This window comes from Spea bombifrons, chromosome 6, assembly GCF_027358695.1.
Source record: "Spea bombifrons isolate aSpeBom1 chromosome 6, aSpeBom1.2.pri, whole genome shotgun sequence".
NCBI lineage: Eukaryota > Metazoa > Chordata > Amphibia > Anura > Pelobatidae > Spea > Spea bombifrons.
In genome coordinates, this window is record NC_071092.1 from 2118868 (window position 1) to 2144242 (window position 25375).

Consider the following 25375-nt stretch of genomic DNA (forward strand, 5'->3'; position numbering starts at 1 on the left):
CCCCATTTATCCTTTTTTTTTTAAACTTTACTGAGAAGGTAGTAGATAAGCGGAACAGCCTCCCAGCAGAAGTGGTAGAGGGTAATACAGTGAGGGGATTAAACATGCATGGGATAGACATACGGCTCCTGAATCTAAGACGAAACCAACGCCTGATTAAGGTTTGAGTCTTTATAGCAGGAGAAACAGGCGACCAGACGGGGGCCGGATGGGGCCAACCTCTATGTTTTTACTGTGGTGTGTTTCTGACTGTGGTAGAAATAATTTGCTCCAAAAGAGCCTTCAATTTTCTGTAATTCCTCCCCAGTGGGGTTTCTTTCGGCTGCCCGTCTTGCCCTGGCTGGATCTGCACCTTTAATCTGCGAGGTTTATCGGTTTCTTTGGGGAAGGAGCTCCCCGTGATGCCTCCATAGACTCATGCACACACACACTCACCCGCACACTCCCATGCACTCACACACACTCATGCACTCACACACACTCATGCACTCACACACACTCATACCCATGCACTCACACTCATGCACACACAGACACTCATGCACACACAGTCACCCATGCACTCACACACACACTCATGCACTCACACACTCACACTGGCGCTGTTAGAAACGGTTACAACGTTTCGCTTGTCCTCGTTGCTCGTCGTTGGGAGGTACAGACGCAGAATCGATCTTATTTGGAGATTCTTAATACAAAAACTTCAGAGATTTGAATAATTAAAAAATAACAGTTTTTATTTAAATAATTTTCCCGGTAACCATGGCGACCGCTCCTCACCCGGGATCTAACGCGTTTCATTATTGCTATAATCTACCCCAATATATTATATGAACTGGAAGGTGCGAAGCTAGCGCTTCATTAACAGAACAATCATCAGCAGCACGAAGAAGCCGGATTATCCCACCTATGTTAAAGGTAGACGTTCTCAGCCTTCCCCTGCTTGATCACAGGTGGATCGGCCTATTGAGATGAGTGAATTGTGAAGAACCAAAACTCACTCATAATAAAAAGGAATAATATGAAGTTTCTTAATAAAATATATAAATAGAGTCAGAGAGTGCGGGGGGGGAGGGGGCGCGAGGGGAATCCACAAATAACACGAGAGCTTTCACAGAAATGGCGTATCCGGTCAGACAAGGGGATCTGGCGCGTCCGGTCCGATAGCGGGATCTGGCGCGTCCGGTCCGATAGCGGGATCTGGTATGATAGCGGGATCTGGTGGCTCTTGTATGATAGCGGGATCTGGTATATCCGGTCTGATAGTGGGATCTGGTGGCTCCGGTCTGATAGCGGGATCTGGTATATCCGGTCTGATAGTGGGATCTGGTGGCTCTGGTATGATAGCGGGATCTGGTGGCTCTGGTATGATAGCGGGATCTGGTGGCTCTGGTATGATAGCGGGATCTGGTGGCTCCGGTCTGATAGCGGGATCTGGTATATCCGGTCTGATAGTGGGATCTGGTATATCCGGTCTGATAGTGGGATCTGGTGGCTCTGGTATGATAGCGGGATCTGGTGGCTCCGGTCTGATGGCGGGATCTGGTGGCTCCGGTCTGATAGCGGGATCTGGTAACGCTCTTTCACTCGGTCTTCCTGGGAATACAGCCTTCCAGCTCTAGCACCTCCGGCCAGCCGTCGTATTTATTGGTCTCCTTGTCGTTCTTGATGTGCTGTTTGGGGAGGAGTGACAGAGAATTTCTAGATTACTTGGGATCTCCGGTAATAGTCAGACCGGATCACTACCGGCGCAGGGTAAAGTAACAAAACGTCATTAATTAAGGAGAATTCATTAAAACCTACATCATAAACCAGAATTTGCAGCAGGCCGGGTGGGGTCCGGGGGGGCAATTCAGTAAAACCCTTTAAAGGATCCCTCTGAACGACGTCGCGTAATCTCGGGGGGGGGGGTTATTTACCTGCTCGAACGGGCTTTTGTTCTTCAGTCCTTTTCCTCCAATGAAAACCCAGCTGTCCCGAAATCCCACTTTTTTGGCGTAATTACTCCCGAGCTGAGTAAATATTTCTCTGGCTTTATCATCCAGTCTGAAGATAAAAATAATCATTAGAAGCGGCGATAAATCCTCTGCGGTCCGACGACCGAATCACGTAGAGCCCTAGCAGTATATTCACCCTCCGTAGCTGTCTGACGAGGGCCGGCTTTATATTTAATGGGGCAAGCCCCCCCAGGACCGCCATACCTGGGTGTTGGTGGTCTGCACAGCTACACGCTTTGCACCAGCAGGGGGCGCTTAGGGCTCAAGAGAGGAAGCTCTAGCGGGGAGCTCTAGACTTCCACCTTCAGCCTATGGAAGCTGCTGAGGAGGTCCAAGGGGCGGCTGCTTTGGGCCCCTGAGGTAAGCCTTGGACCGGGGAAGCTGCCCCTTTTGCCCCACGGCTACATTTCACCCAATCAGAACGGACGTGGAAGTCTAACTAGATCCCCTTGCAGGAGCAGCAAATGACTGTCGGCGACCGGATCGCCGGAGGAAGCAGCTGGCAAATAGTAAACTACAGGCTGCTTTATCTACATTTTACGGGCATTGGGGGGGAAAACTCAAACTTTGGCTTCCTGAAAATGAGTTATTTATCCGGTTTCTTGGCGCTTTAACTCTTCACTCACTTGGTTCCCGGATCGTCGTAGGACGCGGTGAACACCAAAGAGCCGTCTTTGATGGCTTCCATAAACTTCAGGAGCTCCTTCACATCTTTAACCAGAAAATGCATGCGATTAGTAATCAGAAGGAGACTCGTGAGGTTTCCTGGGTTGTTTGGATGCTCTGTGCCTGGAAGTCACTCCTTTTCTCTACTACTCCTTCTTTAAACCCATTTATTTAACAAACATTTTAAGAATGAAACCTACCTCCGGAATACATGTCGAAAAATGCCGTTCGGAGAAGAGCCCCGGTGGAGGCTAAAAATTGGGGGGGGAAAGGTGAAATTAGAACGTGATTAAAATAAACAGATCATTTGTTTCAGATTTTGGAAGCCCTTTTATCCCCGGGGCTGAACATGCTGCTTAACGGGGAGGAATAATCCTGACAACCCAAAGATGGCCGCTCCTGTGATCCACACATACCGGGGGTTTTTAAGGTGTTACTCAGTTTGTAGACATCGATTAATAAATGAGTGAAATTTATTAAGCTAAGAAAAGCTAGATTTGGGGGCTGACGAGTCTGCGAGAATTTAATAGATTCGCACAAAAGAGAAAAAATGGAAACGAATATATATATAATATTTGATATAATATTTGACGATAAGCGTACCGTTTACCACAGCCAAGTTCAGGCCGCGGCCGATGTTATTCCTCACGCTGCTCATCAAACTGAAAAACACACAAAGAGGGGATTCATGTGACGGAGAAACGACAAGGAAACCCGGAACCTCCTGGCAGATCGGCCCCCACCCGGCCCCCGGCGAGTCACCCGTTTCTCCTACTGTCAGTCGGTGGTCTCGTCTTAGATTCAGGAGCCGCATGTCTATCCCATGCATGTTTAAATCCCTCACTGTATTACCCTCTACCACTTCTGCTGGGAGGCTGTTCCACTTATCTACCTCTCAGTAAACTTCCTTCCATCCCCTCTCAGTCTCTGACCCCCGAGTGTTACGTTATTAACACTTTCGCGGGTTTATTCAGACCGGGGGCTTCACTCTGCACGTTTTACTTTCATAAAGTTGGTGATTAGGATCAGGAAGGGTTTTTACTTCCCTGTCTGGAGCCGTCAGGCGGCCCTTCGCACGTTTATGTAAAGATAATAAAAGCGATAACATCTGACGAGGAAACGGCCGACGCGCCAAGTCTATTCTCCTAAATTCAGGGTAAAAGTCACTTTATGCAAATAACTTTTATTGCCCAATTCTGTGGAGTAATAGGAACGACTCCGCCTCCATAATACTAACCTACACGTATCATATGTACCAAGTGTCACGGTCAGGTTCAGCAGTCCCTCTGTGCTTCAAATCCCTGTGCCCCTCTCTCTTCCCTTCATGCCTTTCATTCCTCACCTCTGCCCCTCTTTCTCGGCCCTGATGCCCCCCTCTCCTCCCCCGATGCCCCTCTCTCGGAATGTTTGCTGGGTACGAGGGTTAACATCGTGACGCCAAAAAGCAGGATCCACACCTGCCAGGTGTCCCGGATTTCCAGGTAGCAAGTGCTGGCTTTCTGCCCCGTATCCTGTTCACCTGGCGACGGTCCCGGTTTGAGAGTTAAGCGGATCGTGCCCTCGTGAATTATGAAGCCGTATTTCCAGCTGCCCATCCCTTACGGGGTAGATTAACCGCGTCCAGGTGAGACGCCTCAGTGACCCCCAATCTAATGCCTCCTGACCTGGCCTCAGAGGGTCCCATCCCATCACTGGTTTCCCTGCCATAGTTGCCCCTGATGCCCCCGTCTTGCTGCCCGTCCACACTCAATGCTACAAATAAACATGCAGCTTCAGAAACCCGCCAGCAGATCGGCCCCATCCGGCCCCCGTCTAGTCTATTTGCTTCTGCCTGAACATTAAGGAGATGATGGGCTGACTTTATATATTTCAGGGTCCCTGCGCCCCTGGCACCCATAGGCACCCCCCCCATCCTGCCCTAATCAGTGGCGGGGATCTCGCTGTGGTTGGGGGCCGTTTGTCGGGAGACGATGAGGAAGTAAAGCGGGGAAAATCCGTTATCATCGGCGAGTAAAGGTTACGCCGGAAACGCGTTAATGATTCTGTACCAGCCCCAAAAACACACCCGTCTGCCAGGCCGAGACCCCATCGACCCCACTCTCACTGCGGGGGGCATTTACAAGAAGAATAATGGGGTTTATTTACCCCGTTTAATTTATAAAGCCGTTCCCTGCTGTTTCTAGAACCCTGCGATCCCCTCATACCCAGCAAACATTCTGACCTCCTAGAAAAGAGGGGCATCAGGGGGAAAGAGGGGCATCAGGGGAGGAGAGAGGGGCATCGGGGGGGGAGAGAGTGGGGCATTAGGGAGGAGCACATGGATTTGGTATAGGGACTGGACAGAACGAACAAAGCCTCTTCGCAGACGCGCCGTTTATAATTCTATCACATCTCACCAGCAGAAATGTCATTAAAATATAAATACGAACATTCTATTTCCCTTTTCCCCATCATATTACAGAAATCGAGCGCCGCCCCCCCCCCCCCCGGAGGCTGCGATCCCACTCACGTTTCGTCCTCCAGGCAGATCGAGGGTCCGACCACGTTGGCCGCGCCGCTCACTATTTTAAACGCGAAGTAACGGTCCGGACAGGGCTTCTCGTTCCCGCATTTGTTACGCTCTGTTTTATCCTCTTGGCCTCAAAAAAACAAACAAACAAACAAAACAAAGATATTTAATTCCCCTGAGACAAAAATACTCATTTTTTCAAATATTTAATCTTTTTTTTACTATTTTCCCCGGTTCTTTCCACCAGAGAGGGGAACGGACTCTCCTCGCTCGGCAAAACTCACCTTTTGACTTTTGGTTTCTTTCTGTAACATAAAAAAAGCACAAATCACTATATTAGAAACCAAAAATACGTATTATTAAAATCCCAGACACTCCAGGGCGAGCCAGGTGTCCGCATGACATCATAATCCATGTATATTCCCCCCTCCTTCAATAAAGTTATGATATAATAGGATATGATGTCATCAGTTGCCTTTTTTTTCTTGATACAGAAAATCTGTTTATTTTTATTAATAATTAAAAAGAAAATTCTGTAACAATAAGATAAATATTACAAGATTCTATTTCCGGAATTATATTTCAGTTTATTTTTATTTCAGAATCTTACCCAAAATATCTATTATCTTTTTTGCGCCCTTCGTGGCAAATATAGATTCTGCGAAATACCACGCGGTAACCAGCGTGATTAAAACTACCACGGCTCGTACAACAGCTGGGAAAAAAAGAGAGAAATTTCATTTTCCAGGAAAATTTCAGAAATTACAAAAAAATTGAATATAAAATTATTATCCTAAAGCAGCCTGGTGCATTTTCATCAAAAAATGATGGTTTTATTGAGATTTTTGTTTTCCCGTGAATGCATAAAATAATAAGATTAATAAATGAATAATAATTATTATTATAGAATAATATATCCGTGCATTATTTATATTCTAAATAGTTTTCTATACAAAAATAAATATATTTTAAGTGTTAAAAACTTGAATTTTGATATTTTCGCGAGTCTCTCTGTGTATCACGGCTCCGGTTCATCCGGTTGTTGTTTAATAGGACGAGAAGAATGCAGAGAATTCCTTATCGCGTAACAAGGAGCGTAATTAGTATCATATAATAATAGAGTATGTGTAAATTAGGGCGAGATCACCCTGTAAACGTTTATATAAGGAACAGTTGAATGTTTTTCCTCCCCGGTGACGCCAGGTTACGGCTGGGCGTTTAGAACCTACGAGGAAGAACTAGGTGTGCTCTAATCCAGCTGACCTGAGCTCGTGAAAGCGATATATGAAACACTGGCGTGATAATGGTGCCGGGCACGGCCGGGGGGGGGGGTGTTTGCTTGTAGATGACGTGCAGCACAGAGTACACTGGAGTGGAAGCGAGCAGGGATTCCAGCCAGTAAAGTGTTAAATTAAAACAATCATTGCCTTACCTATCCACCTCATCGCTGCCGTGTGACAGGGGGGTCCGCAGCTCTGGGAAGACCCCGTCCAAAGGAAGGCTGGAAAACAGGTAAAAAAAAAGGTCAGAATGAGAGATTGTTGCAGGAATTCAGGGATCTGCCCCGCATGGGGGGTCTCTAGACGCGCGCCCCCCGCCACGTCTATCAAACGGGAACCGAGAGGTGCTCTGAACATTCAGAGTATGTGACAGGTGGCTCAACAAATCGCGAAGGCAGGACTTATGGAGTGTGTGAGTGTGTGTTAGAGTGTATAAGTGATGGAGTGTATGAGTGATGGAGTGTGTGTTAGAGTGAATGTGTCTGTGTTAGAGTGCGTGTTAGTGTGAGCATTAGAGTGTGTGTTAGAGTGAGTGTATGAGTGTTGGAGTGTGTGTTAGAGTGAGTGTGTGAGTGTTGGAGTGTGTGTTAGAGTGTATGAGTGTTGGAGTGTATGAGTGTTGGAGTGTGTGTTAGAGTGAGTGTGAGTGTTGGAGTGTATGAGTGCTGGAGTGTATGAGTGTGTGTCAGAGTGAATGTGTCAGTGTTAGATTGCGTGTTAGCGCGAGCATTAGAGTGTGTGTTAGAGTGAGTGTGTGAGTGTTAGCGTGAGTGATCCATGACCAGAGCCCATCACCTAAATATGTTTGCAGAGACGAGCGGCCGGCAAAAAACGGAACCTCCCGCCGGACAGAGAATTCTCCGGAAATATCATCTCCTCCATAAAAACAGCCAAAGTACATTTTCCTCCCCGATTACGATGCCTTTAATAGTTATTTATTTATTGGGGGTAATTGGTGCCGATCGGGCTTCGCAGTCTGATTTAACTCAAAACGTTTACAGCTAAACAATCAAATGTATGGTTTGGAGGAAATGCGGGGGGGGGGGGCTAGAAAGATAGATAGTAAAGAAAGAGATTAAAGTCCAAGAAGGAAGTTTATTCCAAAGGAGGAGAAATTTTACAAGAGGGGCACAGACTGAGATGGAACGGGAGGAAGTTTTACTTTACTGAGAGGGTGGTAGATAAGTGGAACAGCCTCCCAGCAGAGGTGGTAGAGGGTAATATAGTGAGGGTATTAAACATGCGCGGGATAGACATACGGCTCCTGAATCTAAGACGAGACCAACGACTGATTACAGTTTGAGTCTTTACAGCAGGAGAAACCGGCGACTAGACGGGGGCCGGATGGGGCCGATGTGCCGGCGGGTTCTAAGTCAGTATTGGGTAGAAATGTTTTAATTGGGAGATTCTGCTGAGATTTTTGGACAGGATCAGCGTTTAGGAGATCTTGGCTGTAATATCATTGAATTAGCATCCCCCGTCTTCTCGATGATTGAGTATCGGGTGTGTTGGTTGCTATTGATATGCAGTCACGGAGAGGTCGGATTCAGATTCCCGTCAATCTCTCCTCGTCTTGAAACGGGTCGAATTCCGTTAATTTCGGGACACTTTTGGGCCGAATGCTATTTTTCTCAGTCTGTCGGCGAGGGCAGCGATTTATCTGGCGGAATAATCTGCCCCCCCCCCGCGGATATTATCTCGGATTCATCGTTAATAAAGGATTGTGTTATTTTTTCAGCACATATTTGGACTTTTTCCGCCCCGCTTCTTGCTCTCGATAATAATCATTTTGCGTCGGTGGCATTTCTGAGGCTGGGGGGGTCACCGGACGGCTTCCAGGAACCCAGAATTCCCAACAGATCCGTCCCCTCTGCCCCCGTCGAGTCAAACCTCGTCTCGTCTTCGATCCAGGAGCCATATGCCTATGCTGCGCATGTTTAATACCTTTTACCACCTCTGCTGGGAGGCTGCTCCACTTATCTCGTTTAACGTTTATTTTTGCGATAAGTTGCCGGATGGCTTTTGAAACGATTCTCGTTTTCTTAAATAACATTGAAGGACTCGGCGTGATCTAAAGGGACCCCAAGAAATCCCGGATCTTTAATCCAGCACCGAGACGGCAGCCTAACGCACCGAGCGCTGGCTGAGTGTCCACTTATCCACCGCCCTCTCAGTAACATAAAAACTACCTTCCAGGTTTATATTACAGCCTCCCCTCCTATGGAATAAACGTCCGTCCGGCCCTTTAGCAGAGGATGATGAGATTAACCCCTCGTCTCTTCTAATCCTCCCCACGTCTAGGAAGATTTTGGAACCGATGTAAACTTTGGGCGGCTGCCCAGCGGCCGCTCAGCGGATTTAATAACCGCAGAGAATGCGATAGTAAATCGTGATACTTTGTATCGCTCTTCCTCACGTCATTGTTCTTTTAATCCGGATTTCCCCATCGTGACGCGGTACTGAGGTCTCCTCTAACACAGAGCCCGGGGCACGCAGTGGTGCTGATAAGTAGTCATAAGTGGAACAGCCTCCCAGCACCAGTGGTAGAGGTTAATACAGCGAGGGAACTAAACAAGACGAGACCAACGACAACAGCAGGCATACTAGAAGGGGCCAGAGGGGGCCGACCTGCCGGTGGGTTCTGGGTTTCTATGTTAAAAGTTAAGATTTGGGGTCACTTACTTTGTCAGAGAAGCGCAGGGCGTCCGGGTCCTCGGTACCAGAGCAGCGCCGGAGGGTCGGACTCAGCGCCGGGAGGTACGGGGATCAGCACCGGGAGGAAGGGGGATCGGCGGGGAGGTTTACCGTCTCCGGCAGGCTGAGGAAGGCGAGTGATACGGAAAGAAACGGGGAGGAGACTTTCTGCCAAACTGGAAATTCTGGCACCGCAGATCCTTCGCACACACCTTCATGTGTGCAACCTGTTCCTTCAGCTCATACCAACCCCACCCCCGGCAGACACCTGCCCCAACTACCAGGGGTTGGACAGAAGCCCGTAACCCTTCGGCTCCTCTTTATCTATTCTGGGTCAGCAGATTTTTCGCTGGTTTCTATGGTGATTGCTCTAAAATCAGACACGGCTGCCTGTGTGTACAGTACGGGGCGAGAAAATTACCGAGCAGGATCTTTCAAATCATTTTAACCATTTAATGCCCCCCTATATGGAGCCAAAGACTATACCGTATTATACAAGATTTATATAAATGTTACGGAGAGGGTGGTGTATAAGTGGGACAGCCTTCCTGTGGATGTGGTAGAGGTAATATGAGGTTCTGTATCCTGCAGGGTGAGACACCCGCATTCCTCCGTCCGTCCGGGCGCCCTGCGTTCCGTAAAGAACCCACAGAGTAACAGAGTAAGATTTCTAAACACCCGACATCTGACATCATTTAACAATTGTCGGCGCAAAACAGACTGCAACACGCAGTTTACACGTAACCCACGTATTTAAACATGTAAACGCAGGGAACTTGGCTCTGGGGATAAACAGCGGTGTCCGCAACGACAAAAGATTCGGTAACTGTTAGAGTTCATCAGTCAGAGAGTCCGACTGGTGATTAAGACTGAGTCGTTCTAGTGTCCCCCACAGGCAGTATGATAAGGAGTCGGGGGGTTTAGTAGATTGGGGCTCAGATAACAGAGCGAGAATCATACAAACGGCTGATATGCAGAATACTATCCGATACGATAAGAACGCCCCAAAGATAATCCAACCACTGGCCGCTTTACAGAGGAACCTAAAGAACAGCTTCGGGATCTCGGTGGGATTACAGAGATCCCGGACCCTCCCGTTATTTATCAGTAATTATTTCCGGTAGGGGGTTTACAGAGATCCCTGACCCTCCCATTATTCATCAGTAATTATTTCCGGTAGGGGGTTTACAGAGATCCCGGCGGGACCCTCCCGTTAATTATCAGGAATTATTCCGGGTTAAGCCGCGTGTTACGGCTTTTCTTCACAGCGAGATTTATTAGACTGCCGGCTATTGTTCCATCCACCTAGAACTGGAGCGGGACGACCAGAACAATTACCCCGCAGAGCAAATACCCCCCCATGCCGCAGAGCTTAAAACGGCCCGGTAATCAGCAGCTCCCGCGCCTGAATCTGTGACTGGAAACAAAAAAAACTGAAAAAATATATATAAAAATATTTATTCACACAGCGCACGAGCGATAAAACCCACAACGCGATTTACTAACCGCCGGGGAGCCCCGTAATACGCGACGGGATCTCAGCCTCAAAGCCCCCTGCGCTGTGAGACCCGAAAGGTGCCGGCAGGTATCTAGCGGCAGTACCCGCCGGCCCTCTTGGAGTTAAAAGGCGCTTTATCAGTTAAATGGAGCGTGTCGTGTTCTAGATGAGCCGGATATTTGCTGGGAATCAGGAGCCGATTGATTAACGCGCTGCTGATCTCGAGCTCTGGGGGCTTTTACTCCGACTATTGGGGTCTCTGATCGCTAATTTTGTGGTTAATAGGAAATTATTAATGGTGGAGATTTGGTTGGTTTGGTTTCTGTCGGCAGCAACTGGCCGGGTCCCGGGACTCGTCGGGGCAGAAATTAAACAAACTGAGTGTTTGTCCTCTGATGGGAAAAACTAAATAATAATAATAATAATAATAGTAATAATAATATTTATGCATCATATTTTAGTTTCATATTTAAACAAATTCCATAGATCTGTCAGGGGTTTGATGTATGGACTGTATATATATATAACACACACTACTGCTCAAAAGTTTGGGGTCACTTAGAAATTTCCTTGTGATCACTCCCATCACTCCTGTGCTCCAATGGCCCTTTATCACTCCCATCACTCCTGTGCTCCAATGGCACGTTGTGTTTGCTGATCAGAGTTTAAGTTTAAAAGGCTAATTGATGGTTATAAAATCCTTTTGTAATTATGTTACAGCCAGAAATTTCGTCGTTTTCCATGAAATCAGCTGAGTGACCCCAAACTTTTAGCTAAAAAACATAAATAGCACGATAAGTATGAACACGGAGCCCGGCGGGGGTCGCCACGCGGAGACATTTACATGACTTTATACAGAGTAGATAATTTAACACACAAAAAAAAGCATCAATCAGGAAAAAAAATAAACTTTCATTAATCTTTCATCATTCTATCATAATCCCTGATCTTTACTGATCCATTACCTCACTTCTTACAAGAAAAAAAAAGCTTAAGGTGCATATGATGTCATAATAGGAAGAATCGTTAGAACCCAATTCATCCGAAGGTAGATGAGTCTTTAGTCCAAGTTGAGGCTTTTAGCATTCAGGAGCAATCTGAGGAAGAGACCTCTGTGGTCCTGAGAGCTTAACTAACTTTACATCTCTTCCTTAGCCGGCCTAATAAAAAAAAGTCCACATTTTTCTACGCTGGTATCAACTTTAACTAAAGGATCCCTATGATGTCATCGATAAGAGCACTTGGGTGGTAATAACGGCCTAGAAAGACCGGGAATGGTGCAAAGTGATAAAAGCGGCCATCACCTTGGCAACCGACATAAAATCTCATTTAGCAGCACCCAAAAACAGGATAAAAAGTCACTAAAACCTGTTTCATGAATAAAAAAACAAGTCCACAGTGGGGGAGGGGCTTAATTACTTCTATATAAAAATAGTCAATACTGATCATTCCCTGCGTTTTACAATCTCTTTTCCGACTTTTATCAACATAGAATTATTTAAAAAACACAACTGATTTCATCCGTACGTTTTGCGGAGACCGTATTACATCATTGGAACCCTGGGTGTGCGTAATCTGTGTTTGTAAAGCTTCGGGTGATTTCCATCATTCCAAGAGGTCCTGGAAAATAAAGAAAACCAGATAAAAAACCCTGTAAGCGAGCGTTTGCACAACAAACACAACAACGCACGAATACAAAGTAACCCCGATGACTTCGGCCGCTTTATTATTATTCACGGATTTCTATATCACCTTCATATACCGCAGCGCTGATTTCATTTTATGGGAAACAAATTTAAAATCTTCAATTCTGGGGGCTACGTGGTTAAGTGATGGGGGAGAGTAATAAAGCCCCCCGTTTGGAGTGCGTTACCTCGTCGGAGTCGTCTTGCGGCCTGCTGGTGGCGCTGTTGTCTAACTCTTCGTGGCGTCTCCGGAGTACGGAGTATCTGTACGTGATGTTACTATTGAAATATAAACAAGGCACCGGGTCATTATCACCTTAACGGGTTTCAGCATGCAGACAAATCGCCCGGATGTAATAACCCCGCATCGGTACACAAAACCCCGGGGGGGGGGGGTTTCCAACAGTAAATCCTCTAGCCATCAAAGTGATGGGCAACCTGTGCTAAAGAAAGTACCTGTGCTAAAGTAAGGATTAAGGATTGACAATCAGATATTTCGTGATATCCTTACCTCTCCGGAAAGCAGAATTTCTTAACAATGAAAATTGCGGCCCAAATCGCCAGCATCGAAACCACTACGGCGGCAGCGATGATCCCCGGGTGAATCCGGACCTGAAACGAGAGGTCGTGTTTGCTGCGTGCAGACCGCGCAGGCACCACACCGCACCGGCACCCCACAGCACAGGGACCGCACCGCGCAGGCACCACACCGCGCAGGCACCCCACCGCGCACACCCTGGGCCGGATAGATTGATCGGAGTATCCTATTGGATGTTAACAAGTAACACAAGTGTGAGCTGCCACGTTCCCTGCACCCCGGACACTGGGGGTCTCCGGACAAATCATGACACCCGACGCGGCTCCGGAATCTCCTCTAAAAGCCCCTCTAGAAGTAATTCCTCGATGACCATCGCGGGGTTAAAGCTGGCCCTCAGGAAGAAACCCAAGGGAACCAATCGATTTGAGGGGGAAAAAAGGGATCCTAAAAAAGATTGAAATCTAACATTCTGCGATGGACCCTCTGAAACAGATGCCGCCCCCGCTGTACACCGCTGCTGAATATGACAGCGCTATAGAACTCGATCCATGTGAAGAACAATGCAATAAAATTCTGACTCCAGAACACAGAAAGAATCCGGATATAAAAATTCCATACTAAAAAAAAAGGGGGGGGTTTATGCATCAGCCGAGGAACAGCAATCCCACGAGACCTTAGAACAGAAAAGATGTCGGCGGAAAAAATGAAATGTCACGTCGCTCGTTCCGGTTCGTTCTAACCAAAAAATAAATAATAATAAAAAACGAATAATAAACAAATAACAGTGGCGTTCTATTACCCCCAGGCTGCGTGGGGGGGGGTGTCATGGGGGTCAGCGTTAAGTATCCGGAGTGAAGCGCAATCAGTTCTCAGTAGCGGAGGGACAGCGCCATATATCTTCTATTCAGAGAACATGTTCTAGAATGTTCTAGAAGCTCCTGAGTCTTATCCCCAACGCGCTCCTCACCGAGTTCCTGACTTTCTCAAGATACAAAGTATCGCCTCCGACTTGATCCTTTCTCGATCCTTCCTTGCTGGTATTTTAGCTGGTTATGATACTCCCCGGTGGCCAAAACACTAACGGAGCGAGAGACCCCGTCGTGGGGGCTTGAGGACCCCGATAACATCTCCGCGGTCTCTACATGTGACGGAACTCAACATCTTTCCGCACGAACACGCTGAAGCCCCAAACATCACATCCGACGACGCGTCTCGGCGGCCGTCGGTGGTCTTCCGGTTCTTTCTATGCTATGTAATAAACAATATATATATATATACAGCGAGACTTTTCCATTTGAATTGAATCTATGAATAAAAGCGCGTAGAACGCGTACGTCGAGAAGGTGGCTTCATGAATAATGTATACTAATAACACATAATGACTGAACGAGGCTCTGAGAGCGCGGCGGGGCGGCGGATTCCGGATCCCTCCGTTACTTTGTTTTCTTTGAGGGGATCTCGGAGACCGGGGGCCGAGCGAGAACCGCTTCACATCTCCAGGCGTCAACAGCGAGGTGTCTCTGCGAGACGGGCGGTGAGGGCGGGGCCAGCGGCCGGGCAGCGCGATTGGCTCGTTACGCATCAATATTTTCATATTATTTATTTATAAACATAAATAATAATATACCATCCGACGGCCAGGGGTACTAACCCAGCATCAAGGGGCAACATGCGGCACCAGGGGCATTAGCCTGGAGTACAGGAACAACATACCGACACCAGGGGCATTAGCCTGGACAACAGGGGCAAAACACTGGCACCAGGGGCATTAGCCTGGATAACAAGGGCAAAACACTGGCACAAGGGGCACTGGCCTGGAGAACAGGGGTACTAACTCTGGATACAGGGGCAGTACCCCACCTTCTAACATTCCAGGTTTGGCCCCAGCAGCACCCGACTCCCCAAGACAATTTCTAAACTTTGCTGGCCGGGGGTGGTGGGATTAGTAGTCCGGCCTGTGAGGGGTGATGTCAGTCACCTGATGCAGGGCGGAGTCCCCCGGGGCTTGCGAGGCGCTGCCGGGTCGGGACTGGACGGACCGGAGGGCCCGACTGACGAGACCGAACCCCGGGGCCTGCACTGCGGCCAGCAGCCATCGCGGCGCCATCTTTAGCAGCACCGATACTACTCATCGCTGATTGGCCGAGCCGCTAGAAGCGGGAAGCTGATTGGCTGGTGCCAGGGGATAGGCTGGTCCGTGCGACGTTACCTCATCCAGGTACAGAGCGGGCAGACGTGGCCAGCGATAATAACCCAGGGGCAATAACCCGTGATGCAGTGGCATTAAACCTGCCACCAAGGGCAACAACTCAGCGTACAGGGGCAATAAGTCAGTCTCAGGGGCAATAACATACCACCCAGGCAGTTACCTGGCACCAGGAAGTATCTCCAATAATGGAGGTTTTGCAGCTTTATTCATTTATAAATATTTTTCTTCATTAGTGATAAGTTTACATTAACTTTTACATAAATTTAGCCACAGGAGGTGCGCGGGGGGTAATAACTGCCGCCCCAGCGCTGCTAATTGCCCCGGAAGTGTAGAAAGCGCCGCCAGTAATGGCTGCAGCAGCAGCCGCCGCTATAAATAATACTTGGGTTTTTGCCCCAATCTCTCTCAGCGGGTCGGTTTAATAGGCACTGTGAACCAGAACCCCCGCATTGTCAAAGCGAAATGATGCAAATACCCCCCTTAAGGAATCGGCGAAAAACCGCAAATCGCCGGCCCGGCCAGTTTATATAAAAAGGAATCGATGTCTGCGTTTGAAGTTTTCCGGATGTTGGCGGAGCGAGCGATGATTAACGCCGACTGGCTGCTGGAAGGATCGTTCTATGCAGATTCTTGTTCAGGTAATTAGCCCTGGATTCTATTTGGCGTTACGTAAAAAAAAAAAAAAGCCCGGCTGATTGATGATTTCGCCCCAAACTGCGGCCAAAACGCGCCCGTAAAACATTTGCTCTTAGAATTCGATATCTCCGTGCCGCTCCGTATTCGCAGCTAATTAATATTTTTTTTTAGAATATGTAAATGGCGCCTGTAATCCCAGGTCATGCGTTAATGCGGGTTGATGTATGGCGCAAACATGATGTTTAATGCAGAGGGGGTTCCTCATGAGAGTAATGGCTGGAGGTTTATCCCTCCCCTGAGAGCCGTATCAGACCGAGAGTCATGAGCGGCTTAATTAAAAACCTTGGCGCAATCGCCATACAAAGGTTACTCGGGGCCGCGGCGCGAGAGAGGAGGCACGGCGGGAATCTCATCCAGGTTTTTACGGCGTGCACGTGTGTGCCTCACCACTTAGCAATGATCATTAAATAATCCCCCGAGCCTCCTATTGCTATGGCGATGACATTGTAGTAACAGATTTTAGAGGCACTTCGGCTGTAATGCTGATGACGTCCAAACAGTTTCACGTCTCAACTTCCTTGCTGGTGCGGGAAGCTTAAAATGTAGATCTTTATCTGAATTCACCGGAGAAGGCGAAAAAAACTGGGGGGGGGGTTATTTTAGGAGAGGGGACATACTCTTAAAGGGGCACTCCAGCCATAGTATGCGATTTTATCCATATGATACATGTGCGGCCCCTTTAAAATTCTGTTTGGCCCCCTGTTGCAAAAGCATGGAGAGGATTATGTAGTATCCCCCCCATATGATTTTTGCCCCTTTTACCACCCCCCCAGCTATCTGGATGCAGGGCCACACATCTTCTGCCATGTGGTATACATCCTGCTAGTCAGCTCCAGTGCGGGCTCGGTGAGGCTTTAGGGGGTTTAATAAGACCCCCTTATTCATGCACAGAAAGCACCCCATTCATTCCAGTAGGAGTATTTTCCTGCCACTCATTGGCTGCTTTAAGCAACCAATCAGCAGCAAACAAGTCACGGAGGGGGTTGTTGCACTGAGGCTCTGGAGCTGCAGCTTCTCTTAAAGGCTCATTTAATTTAGTTACTTACAAAGTATTTAATATGTATGTTTCGTTGGCGATGTTGGTCACTGGAATGTTGAAACAAATGCGAAAATTTGTGCTATTGGCAAAGTATTTTTCTGCTGTATTTTTGTGGTGGAATAAATGAGAAAACAAAGTGCATTAAATGTAATATTTTGATGTTTAAAATTTCGATCACTAAAAGTTGAATATTCCAGAACTAAACAGAGTGCTTTTTTTAATGCATTTAAAGTGTAATAAAATTACAGAATTATGAGGGACCCCATTAAGCGTTGCTTTCTATCAGCTAAAGCGGCTCCCGGCGGATTGCACAATAAACTCTCTGACGGACTCGTACGGAACGTCTAAATTTTATATACGGCATTCTTTCTTCCAAATGACATTACATGCAAATGAGAATTCTTCAGGAAAGAGATCCGTCCGAGGACTGCGAGAGATGAATAATGTGTGTACATCACCATATATATACATATATATACATATATATTCATACGGAAGGGCTTATTCCGGGGCCCGGGCTGCACGCCGTACCAGCAGACTCACAACGTAAAAAATATCCACCCCAATTTTACTTGTTACACGATAAAAATGGTGACATTTTGTATTCAGCGGGTATTACAATGTAACAAAGTAATATATGTGCAAATGAGCTGACAGTACAAATTCCTGGAGCCAAATACAACTAAAGTATCAGCTCCCAGGGCTGCTGTACACATCATATATTAATGGGTTAATACAGTGGGGCTTATTCGCTAAACCCTGAGTCTGTCGTAGGCTATTTGTTTGACTTAACACACCTCCTACATGGAAATTAGCTGGGGGGGGGCATAAGCATATGACTGCTAGTGTGCTGCTTTAAGTATACATTATACAGGGCTGGCCCAGCCTTTCCTAATGCGCTTAAAAAACCCATCTAGAAAAAAAGGGGTCTTTTCTGGTCTGTAGCAATTTTTTTAAAATGTAATCTTGTGTTATGTTCATCATATATTAAAGGCAAATTATTCCCCAAAACTATAAACCTTAAATATATATGTGCAGTATGAGAGCAGAGCTGTAAATAAACAAATATATTTAAAAAAAACCCAACAATTTACAAAAAATGTATAGGCGACAGAAATGCGTTATTGTCATCAACGGCCGCGGTCAGTCGGAGAAAAGCTTTTCCCCGTTCCATCGTTACGCCAGCTCGTAATATTTCCCGGTTTCAGGGTCGAAATAGCAGTTCAGACATGGATCATACAACAGGGTTAAGATTTCTTCCTCTTCCTCGGGACCAAATCCATCATCAGCTAAACCGTTACCAAAAAAAAAAGGAGAAAATATAAAAAATGTATTAAATTATTAATAATAATAATATCTTTAGAGATACCTTAGGATATGATTTTTTTTTTATATTTAGTCTCTTATGATTACTTTATAGAGACAACGTGTTAATTAATGACACCAAGGATGCATTTTTCCTAAACTGACTATTTCATTATTTTTTTTTTTACATTAAGTGTGGCTCGTCACGTGGCATAAACGTGAAAACTAGGAACCCAGGACCCCCCAAGGGTTAAAATTAGCTCAACACACTATAAAATAAATAAAATACTATTATTTGTGAACCACTTACACAAATAACTTAAAAAATGTGTTATTTTATATGTGTTTTATGTTCCTTGAATTAACCTTTTAAAAATGTCAATGTCCCATTCCTCTCTTTTACGGCTAAAGAGATTACGTGGCCTTTTAAACCTTGTAAACTCGGGGAGCGGGAACCAGTAACGGCCATTAAATCGCTCTTTCCTATGACTTTATTTCTTGGTCGCAGAGATGTTTTTAGTGTCCCTGAGTAATGAAACCAAAAACATCTGCGCGGGAGGCGCTTAAAAGCCGCAGGTCCGGGTTTTATCGCTTTAACGTATTCAGGGTTATTTTCACCCGTAAGAATAAGTGAATGCGATACGAAACTCTAAGCGGATCTGTCAGTTGTCCAAATCTGGTATTTTGCGGCTCGGAAGATAAACGATTTACGGACAGTTTTGGGAACGTTACATAAAATAATTCCATATGTGATACATTCTGTAGCAGCACCGGCCTCTTCTGATAGCATCCCGTATGGCGAGGCTCAGCCCTTTTGGGCAGTTACTCTACGGATAGAGGTTATCTTCTCGCCCGGCTCTCGCGAGAGACTTTCAGTCCGTAGACCGACACGGCTTATCTACGACATATATTCAGACTAGAGCTGAAACAACGAATCGATAAAATCGATAATAATCGATAACGGAAATCATCGATAACGATTTCCGTTATCGATTAATCGAGTGATCAATTCGTTGTTGGAGCACTAGGCTCCTTTTACTTACCTCCGCCAGCGTTCCCCGCTTCTGCTCCACGCTCTGCAGTCTCCGCCTTCTTCAAGCTACGTGACGACGGATGTGACGCGCGTCTACTATCAAGTTGGAAGTGGAACAAGTTCGTAGCGGAGGTAAGTACTCTTTATGTCTATTGTCTGTGCGAATGTTTATGTGCGAGACTGGGTGCGCGGCAGAGTGTGTGTGTGTGTGTGTGTGTGTGTGTGTGTGTGTGCGCGCGGCAGAGTGTGTGTGTGGGTGCGCGGCAGAGTGAGTGGGGGGGTGCGCTGCACAGTGGGGGGGGGGTGCGCTGCACAGTGGGGGGGGGGTGCGCTGCACAGTGGGGGGTCCGCGGCACAGGGGGTGGGGGGGCAGGGGATGCAGGGCAGGATGTGAGTGCAGGGCAGAGTGGGGCCAGGAGACTGGATGCAGGTCAGAGTGGGGGTGGGAGGGCAGGGTGGCAGACTGGGTGCAGAGCAGAGTGGGGGTTGGGATGCAGGGCAGGGTGTGAGACTGGGTGCAGAGTAGAGTGGGGGTGGGGGGGCAGGGCAGGGTGTGAGACTGGGTGCAGAGCAGAGTGGGGATGCAGGGCAGGCTGTGAGACTGGGTGCAGGGCAGGCTGTGAGACTGGGTGCAGGGCAGGCTGTGAGACTGGGTGCAGGGCAGGGTGTGAGACTGGGTGCAGGGCAGAGTGGGGATGCAGGGCAGGCTGTGAGACTGGGTGCAGGGCAGGCTGTGAGACTGGGTGCAGGGCAGAGTGGGGGTGGGGATGCAGGGCAGAGTGAGGGTGGGGGCACAGTGCAAAGGGGTGGGGGCACAATGCAAAATTCTTTTAAATAAACGAAAAATTTGCATATTGTTTTTTTTATCCGATTAATCGATTAATCGAAAAAATAATCGGCCGATTAATCGATTATTAAAATAATCGTTAGTTGCAGCCCTAATTCAGACCTCCCTTCGCTCCAAGAAACCTCCTTACCTTCGTTACAGGAATGAGAGCTCGGCTGTTTGCTCCAGAGTAAGGCTCTGTCTTGGCTTGGTCTTGTAGGAACGATGGGTGGGCTGGAGGCGTTTAGCCAGTCACTGGGGAAGAGAAATAATGTTTCCGAACGTTACGTTGGGTCGGCGTAGGCCAGGCAGAAACGTTACTAAATGTATCGCTTTTGGGACATTTTGAAACAATTTTGGGCCAACTTTTTTGAAAACCTCAAATCTTGATGGGAAATGTATTAAGAACAGTTTATATGTTCGGACCTCTGTCCTGCGTTCTCGAGCTGCCCCTACAGAGCGATAAAGCCAACGATTTCCTTCGTAACTACCCCAGAGACGGTGACCGAGGCAGAGTCCGGGGAATTCATCAAAGTGTCAGAAACAAGGTGATATAAAATAACCATAAATATAATGTAACAACACGGGTGAAAAGGAGCAAGAATAGGAAAGCCGCTCTACTTCTCTGCAGTAAGATTGGCCTCATTTACCCGACAGGAGTCTCGCTGGATAAACATGATTGTCTTCAGCGCTCTTTGTTAACCCAGCGTATGCACAATGGCTCAATTTATTCTCATTTGTAAACAGAACAGGAAAAAAAAGCATATTTCAAGCCCAATTTCTTAAAATAGCTGCTTGTTTATCTCGTCGGCGCAGAAAGAAAAGTAATCAAGCATATTCTGATTAATTAAAGGCACTTGGCTGTACGTTATCGAGGCTCCGAGCCGTAATCAATAGCATCAAAATTCAAAGGCTAGTCTGGGTTGTCTGCGCCAAAACTGGGAGAATGCTAAGCAGGACACGATCCGACGACGGTGCCGCCAGCAGACGGCGTTAAAACCGCTTATACAGCGGGGGTCCTTAACGCCACCACCAATGTTCCTCGGAGATCTGTCTGTCGAACCTTTGATTTTGGTCCGAAAAGAACATCAAATCCAGACAAATATATTGAATCCCAAGATCCACGTGACGCTCAGCGAGAGCCAACGGCTGCCATGCCCCCCCCCTCGATCCATTCAAGGATCTGGATTCAATTCTAAGTTTGGGTCTCGGGATCTGCCCAGGGCCGTACTCTCCAGGGGTCCCTGGGCTGACTCAAACATTAAGATGGGATAGACATAAATAAAAGAGCAGGAAACCTATCGATGCCGATATATAAAATCATAATTGAGACAACCTTTGGATTGTTTTTGAAACCCAAAAGTGACCCTACATTCCAGACATTATAGACTCTTTTACCTCCGTAGCTAACGCAGCGCCCCCTTGTGTCTGAGACAGCAAAACATACCAAATCTGACTCCACCAGCACCATGGGGTGGAATAAATTACTTGGGGTGGAATAAATTACTTGGGGTGGAATAAATTACTTGGGGTGGGGGGGCAGGTAACCATGCAAATTAGGCCAAAATGCCCTAGTATGGAATATTAGCATTTAGGAAGCCAACAGGTCCATTTTAACGTAAAGGTTCAGTTTTATAGTAAACCCGGATCCTATGTCACTGAGCGTCTACCGGACTCTACTTATTTATTGAAGACAGGCATAGGGATAATCCAGCGGGACCCGAGCCAACGGTATCCATTACACGGCATTATGACATCAAATACGCACCAAGGGACGAAACGCAAAGCTAATAATGTGCCTACGTATCTCTCGGAGTTAGGGGGAAATGACTGCGGCGTTATAACGACGCTGATAATAATGTTATGTATATAAACATCTGTAGAATATGTCCTCTGGAGAGATATCTTTTTTAGCGATATGAATCCTATCTAAGAAACATATGGTCTGCGAGAGTCACGCTAATAATTATATAATGTTATTTCCCCCAGGCAAGTGAGTATAATGGAAGAGATTCCGGGGATGAAATTAATCTTACATACCTGCGGAGCGCTTAGCATGTGTCAGAGGCTCATCCAAAGCCAGATTTACAAATCATTTTCAAACCCGTACACAACGAAAAAACATTCCTGCATCTAACACAAGTATTACCCATTGTACAGCGCTGCGGAATATGATGGTGCTATATAAAACGAGAAATAATAATAATGAATAATCAGTGTATAACAAACCATTACCCAGAAATGATATTTGTTTAGAAATAGGGATGTTTTCCCATTATGCAAAAAAGGAGGAGGGGTTTGGAACCCATATGCAGATTATGTGGGGTATACAAGCCCCGTCTACCTTACATCTGGTGGATCAAAGGTGGCGACCTCCATAGGGTCACGAGGCCATACTTATTTCTGTAGAGATAATAGAAAGGTGGGATCGCAGTAACGCGTGATTGGCCACAAATGTGGCGGGAGCAGAACACCCACACTGCGGGAGCGGGATTAAAAACAGCGGGAGCGGGATTAAAAAAGCAGTCCCGTGCAGGGCTCTAATACTATTCAGGAAATGCTTAAATATAATGTTTTTTTTTCTTTCTAGACATAAAACTGGGATTTATTGTTAATTGAGTTTAACCATGGGTTCTGGCTCTACTGTAGCAATCGGTCCAAATTCATACTAAGTGAAAGGAAATTCAGCAGAATTAAAACCGGATCTAATGACAGGACAAACAATTAACACATATTTAAAAAAAAAAATCCAAAAAATTAGGAAAAAATTCAAAATTATTGAAGAGCCCAAAAAACCGTGGATGGCTTTAGCGTGGGAGCGCGTCTGGCGAGGCGTCTCTACCCAAAAATTCTACAAAGGAAAAAAAAAAGGAAAGCCTTGATACATCTCATTATGTGCATATTTTGCTGTTATAGTTTGAAAATATCATTAAATCAGCACAATCCGACACTTATCATTTCCTGCACATTTTTCAGAGGGCGCCGCGTTCTGACTATGAGTAATCTCTTAATCTGTTTCCTGCCGCACAATATGTCAAAGTGACAGATTCATTCTGTCCGTAATACATAATATCTTAATTTACTGTATGCCCCGCCAAAGCTTTCGTTTGAGGGGGAAAGAAATCTCCGAGTTCTCTTTGGTTTGAAGCTCCTTGGTGATCGCCTACCTCTGTACCTTTTCCAGCCTTGCGTCTTATTTCAGTCCATTGAAGGACCTCTGATGGGAAACGAATGAAATTACTTTCACCGCCAGGGCCATCGCTCTAAAGACGCCGGATGAAGACCTCCTTGGTCACCTTGGTCTTGGGCTCATTTCCATTTCTGGCCGCCAAGTCTTCATTAGATCAGGACCAGCCAAAGGGATCTCTCCAGCTGATGGGGTTCTGCGGCTTCCATGATGGTTGGCCTGTTGGCTTTCTTAGAATTTCTGGATAAACATCATGGTAGTCCAGTTGTAGATCTACAACAGCCAGAGAGAGCCCTGTCTGTGTTGGATACCATTATATTCGCTTTAAAGGCTACGAAATGTATAATGAAATCCTTATAGGTTATTCCGATATAACTGTATCACTGTAATGTTAGTGGAACAGAGGGTTAAAAATGGGGGACGCTGGCTGATTTCCCCAAATGTGTTACAGATGAAATTCGACAGCTCTGAATGCCGGTGATTACGTTACATATTGTTTAGTAAACGTGTTTACCGAAATAACGCTGGATTGTGCATCAAAAGCTTCCAACGTGGGGTTGGCCATCCAGCGGAAAATCTATACGTTGTGCTTTATGCTATTAATGCACAAATAGCACTTTATGCGTTTAGTCCGTCCAGCTAACAGACGGCAATTTGGGAAAATTAAATGTTTACAGCAATTTAACGAGTCGCGTTAAACAGTCTCCAATCCGGTCCTCCATTCAGAGAGCTGTTCCTCCTGAGCTCAACGAGGGCTTTCTGACCAACGTGTACAATAGGAAACATTATTTCACTTCGTAATCGCTGTGGGTTTTTCTTTTTTTTTTTTTTTTTATTTCCATTTTGCCTTTTTAAAACTCCCTAGTTTAGGTTGGGCCCAAAAAATAAATATCTAAGGGCGTCACATTATTAAAAATATCTTATAGGTTGAAAACTGCGTCAACAGAGTGACAAAAAAACCCTAAAATGTAATTCAAGTGGTTTTCTGGCTACTGTTGGACACCTTCCAAGTGTTCTTGTTTATTTTGTCCAGTCCCTTTTTAGAGCCCAATCTACCTGTCCCCTATTTCCTTCCTTGATGCCTCTTTTTACTCTCCTGATGCCCCCTTTACTCTACTAATCCCCCCTCTCTCCTCCCCTGATGCCCCCCTTGTTGCGTTACCTCCGCTCCCTGTGACCAGTCAAAAGAGAACAAAACAAGACAAAAGTCTTTAAAAAGAATATTTCCAAAATACAATATTCCGAGCTGAGTCTGCGGCATTTCTGTGAAGTAAAATCATACGTTTCCACGGATAACAAAAAAACGCTTTGAGTGCAGCCACTCGCAGATCTAAATAAATACCTGACCGATGTATAATATCTCCTTTAGAAATAGGAGTTATGCTGTTTTTAGCCTCAGGCGCTGCCTGTTTTTTTTTCGCCCCGTGGACAAATTTGCAACAATCTAAAATGCATCCTGTGTTGATGCATAAATCCCGGCTCGTTACGGGTCTTCGTGCTAAGTTGCCCTTGTAATTATGTTAAGAAAAGGAAAATCATTCATTCCGCACAAGAAAGTGCTTACTCGCACAGTATAAACATGCAAATGACTGTGGTTGAAGTGCAAATAATTTGACCTCCAAGAGTCACAAACATGCTAATGTTACTGTTAAGGAGTCGAAAGTTGGGTTTGTGGAGGCGGAAATTAAATTCCGTCGGCTCTGAAAGGCTTTCTAGGCAGCGGCACTAAATAAACAACATCTACAAACCGTTCCCCATCCTGATGGAAAGTCTTCCCCACACGAAACAGCTTCAAGGCACCTCCAACGAGAGCAAACGCACATCGAGCCTTACCGAGACGGGCCTTCGAAGTCCTCCACTGATACAGGATGAAAGCCTCTGAACACAGAAACCGGGAACCTGCATTCGGCATCAGACAGTACGGATCGTAGGTATTGTTAAATGATTATGGAGTCCAAACTAACTCAGACCTGGAGCCGTCCGCCATGACCTGGGGACTCTCCAGGTTTTGCCCCGAGCCCCTATGGTGAAGCGTCGCTTCTCCATTTCTCCGAGTCACCGTGGGCCGTCTCTGGGTGGCTGGAACAGGGTTTAGGCACGCCCAGTCCCTGCCCTATTCCCCTCCCACCCCCATAAAGATTGCTAGCCTGGTCCACATGCACAGCTAGCCTCGTCCCTTGCTCAGCTAGCCTCACCTATTATACATGGCTAGT

At 46.5% G+C, this 25375-nt stretch overlaps 2 protein-coding genes across 3 annotated transcripts in view; both read right to left on the minus strand.

Moving 5' to 3' along the window:
• Positions 1-1245: 1245 nt before the first annotated feature.
• Positions 1246-9413, minus strand: FAM3D (FAM3 metabolism regulating signaling molecule D). Its single transcript, XM_053470117.1, has 9 exons — positions 9135-9413; positions 6605-6673; positions 5783-5887; positions 5173-5296; positions 3267-3325; positions 2864-2914; positions 2624-2708; positions 1920-2046; positions 1246-1673 (listed from the first exon to the last, which is right to left on the minus strand). The coding sequence occupies exons 2-9, from the start codon at positions 6615-6617 to the stop codon at positions 1584-1586; spliced, it is 654 nt and encodes a 217-aa protein (XP_053326092.1). The 5' UTR covers positions 6618-6673; positions 9135-9413; the 3' UTR covers positions 1246-1583.
• Positions 9414-17863: 8450 nt separating this feature from the next.
• CFAP20DC (CFAP20 domain containing) overlaps positions 17864-25375 on the minus strand; it is a 55838-nt gene continuing 48326 nt past the window's right edge. For both annotated transcript variants that reach the window (XM_053470105.1, XM_053470104.1), the window contains 2 exons: positions 20127-20230; positions 17864-18100 (listed from right to left, as the gene is read on the minus strand). In XM_053470105.1, coding sequence (XP_053326080.1) covers positions 17988-18100; positions 20127-20230 — 217 coding nt within the window. In that variant the 3' untranslated portion in view covers positions 17864-17987. The remainder of the gene's footprint in view (positions 18101-20126; positions 20231-25375) is intronic.

What these genes read in the sequence shown, in the direction of transcription:
- FAM3D (XM_053470117.1), bottom strand. An exon ending in TTTCGACATGTATTCCGGAG is followed by an intron (nt 2,709 to 2,863) that starts GTAGGTTTCATT and finishes TTCTGGTTAAAG; the next exon opens with ATGTGAAGGAGCTCCTGAAG. An exon ending in TACGACGATCCGGGAACCAA is followed by an intron (nt 2,047 to 2,623) that starts GTGAGTGAAGAG and finishes TTTTATCTTCAG; the next exon opens with ACTGGATGATAAAGCCAGAG.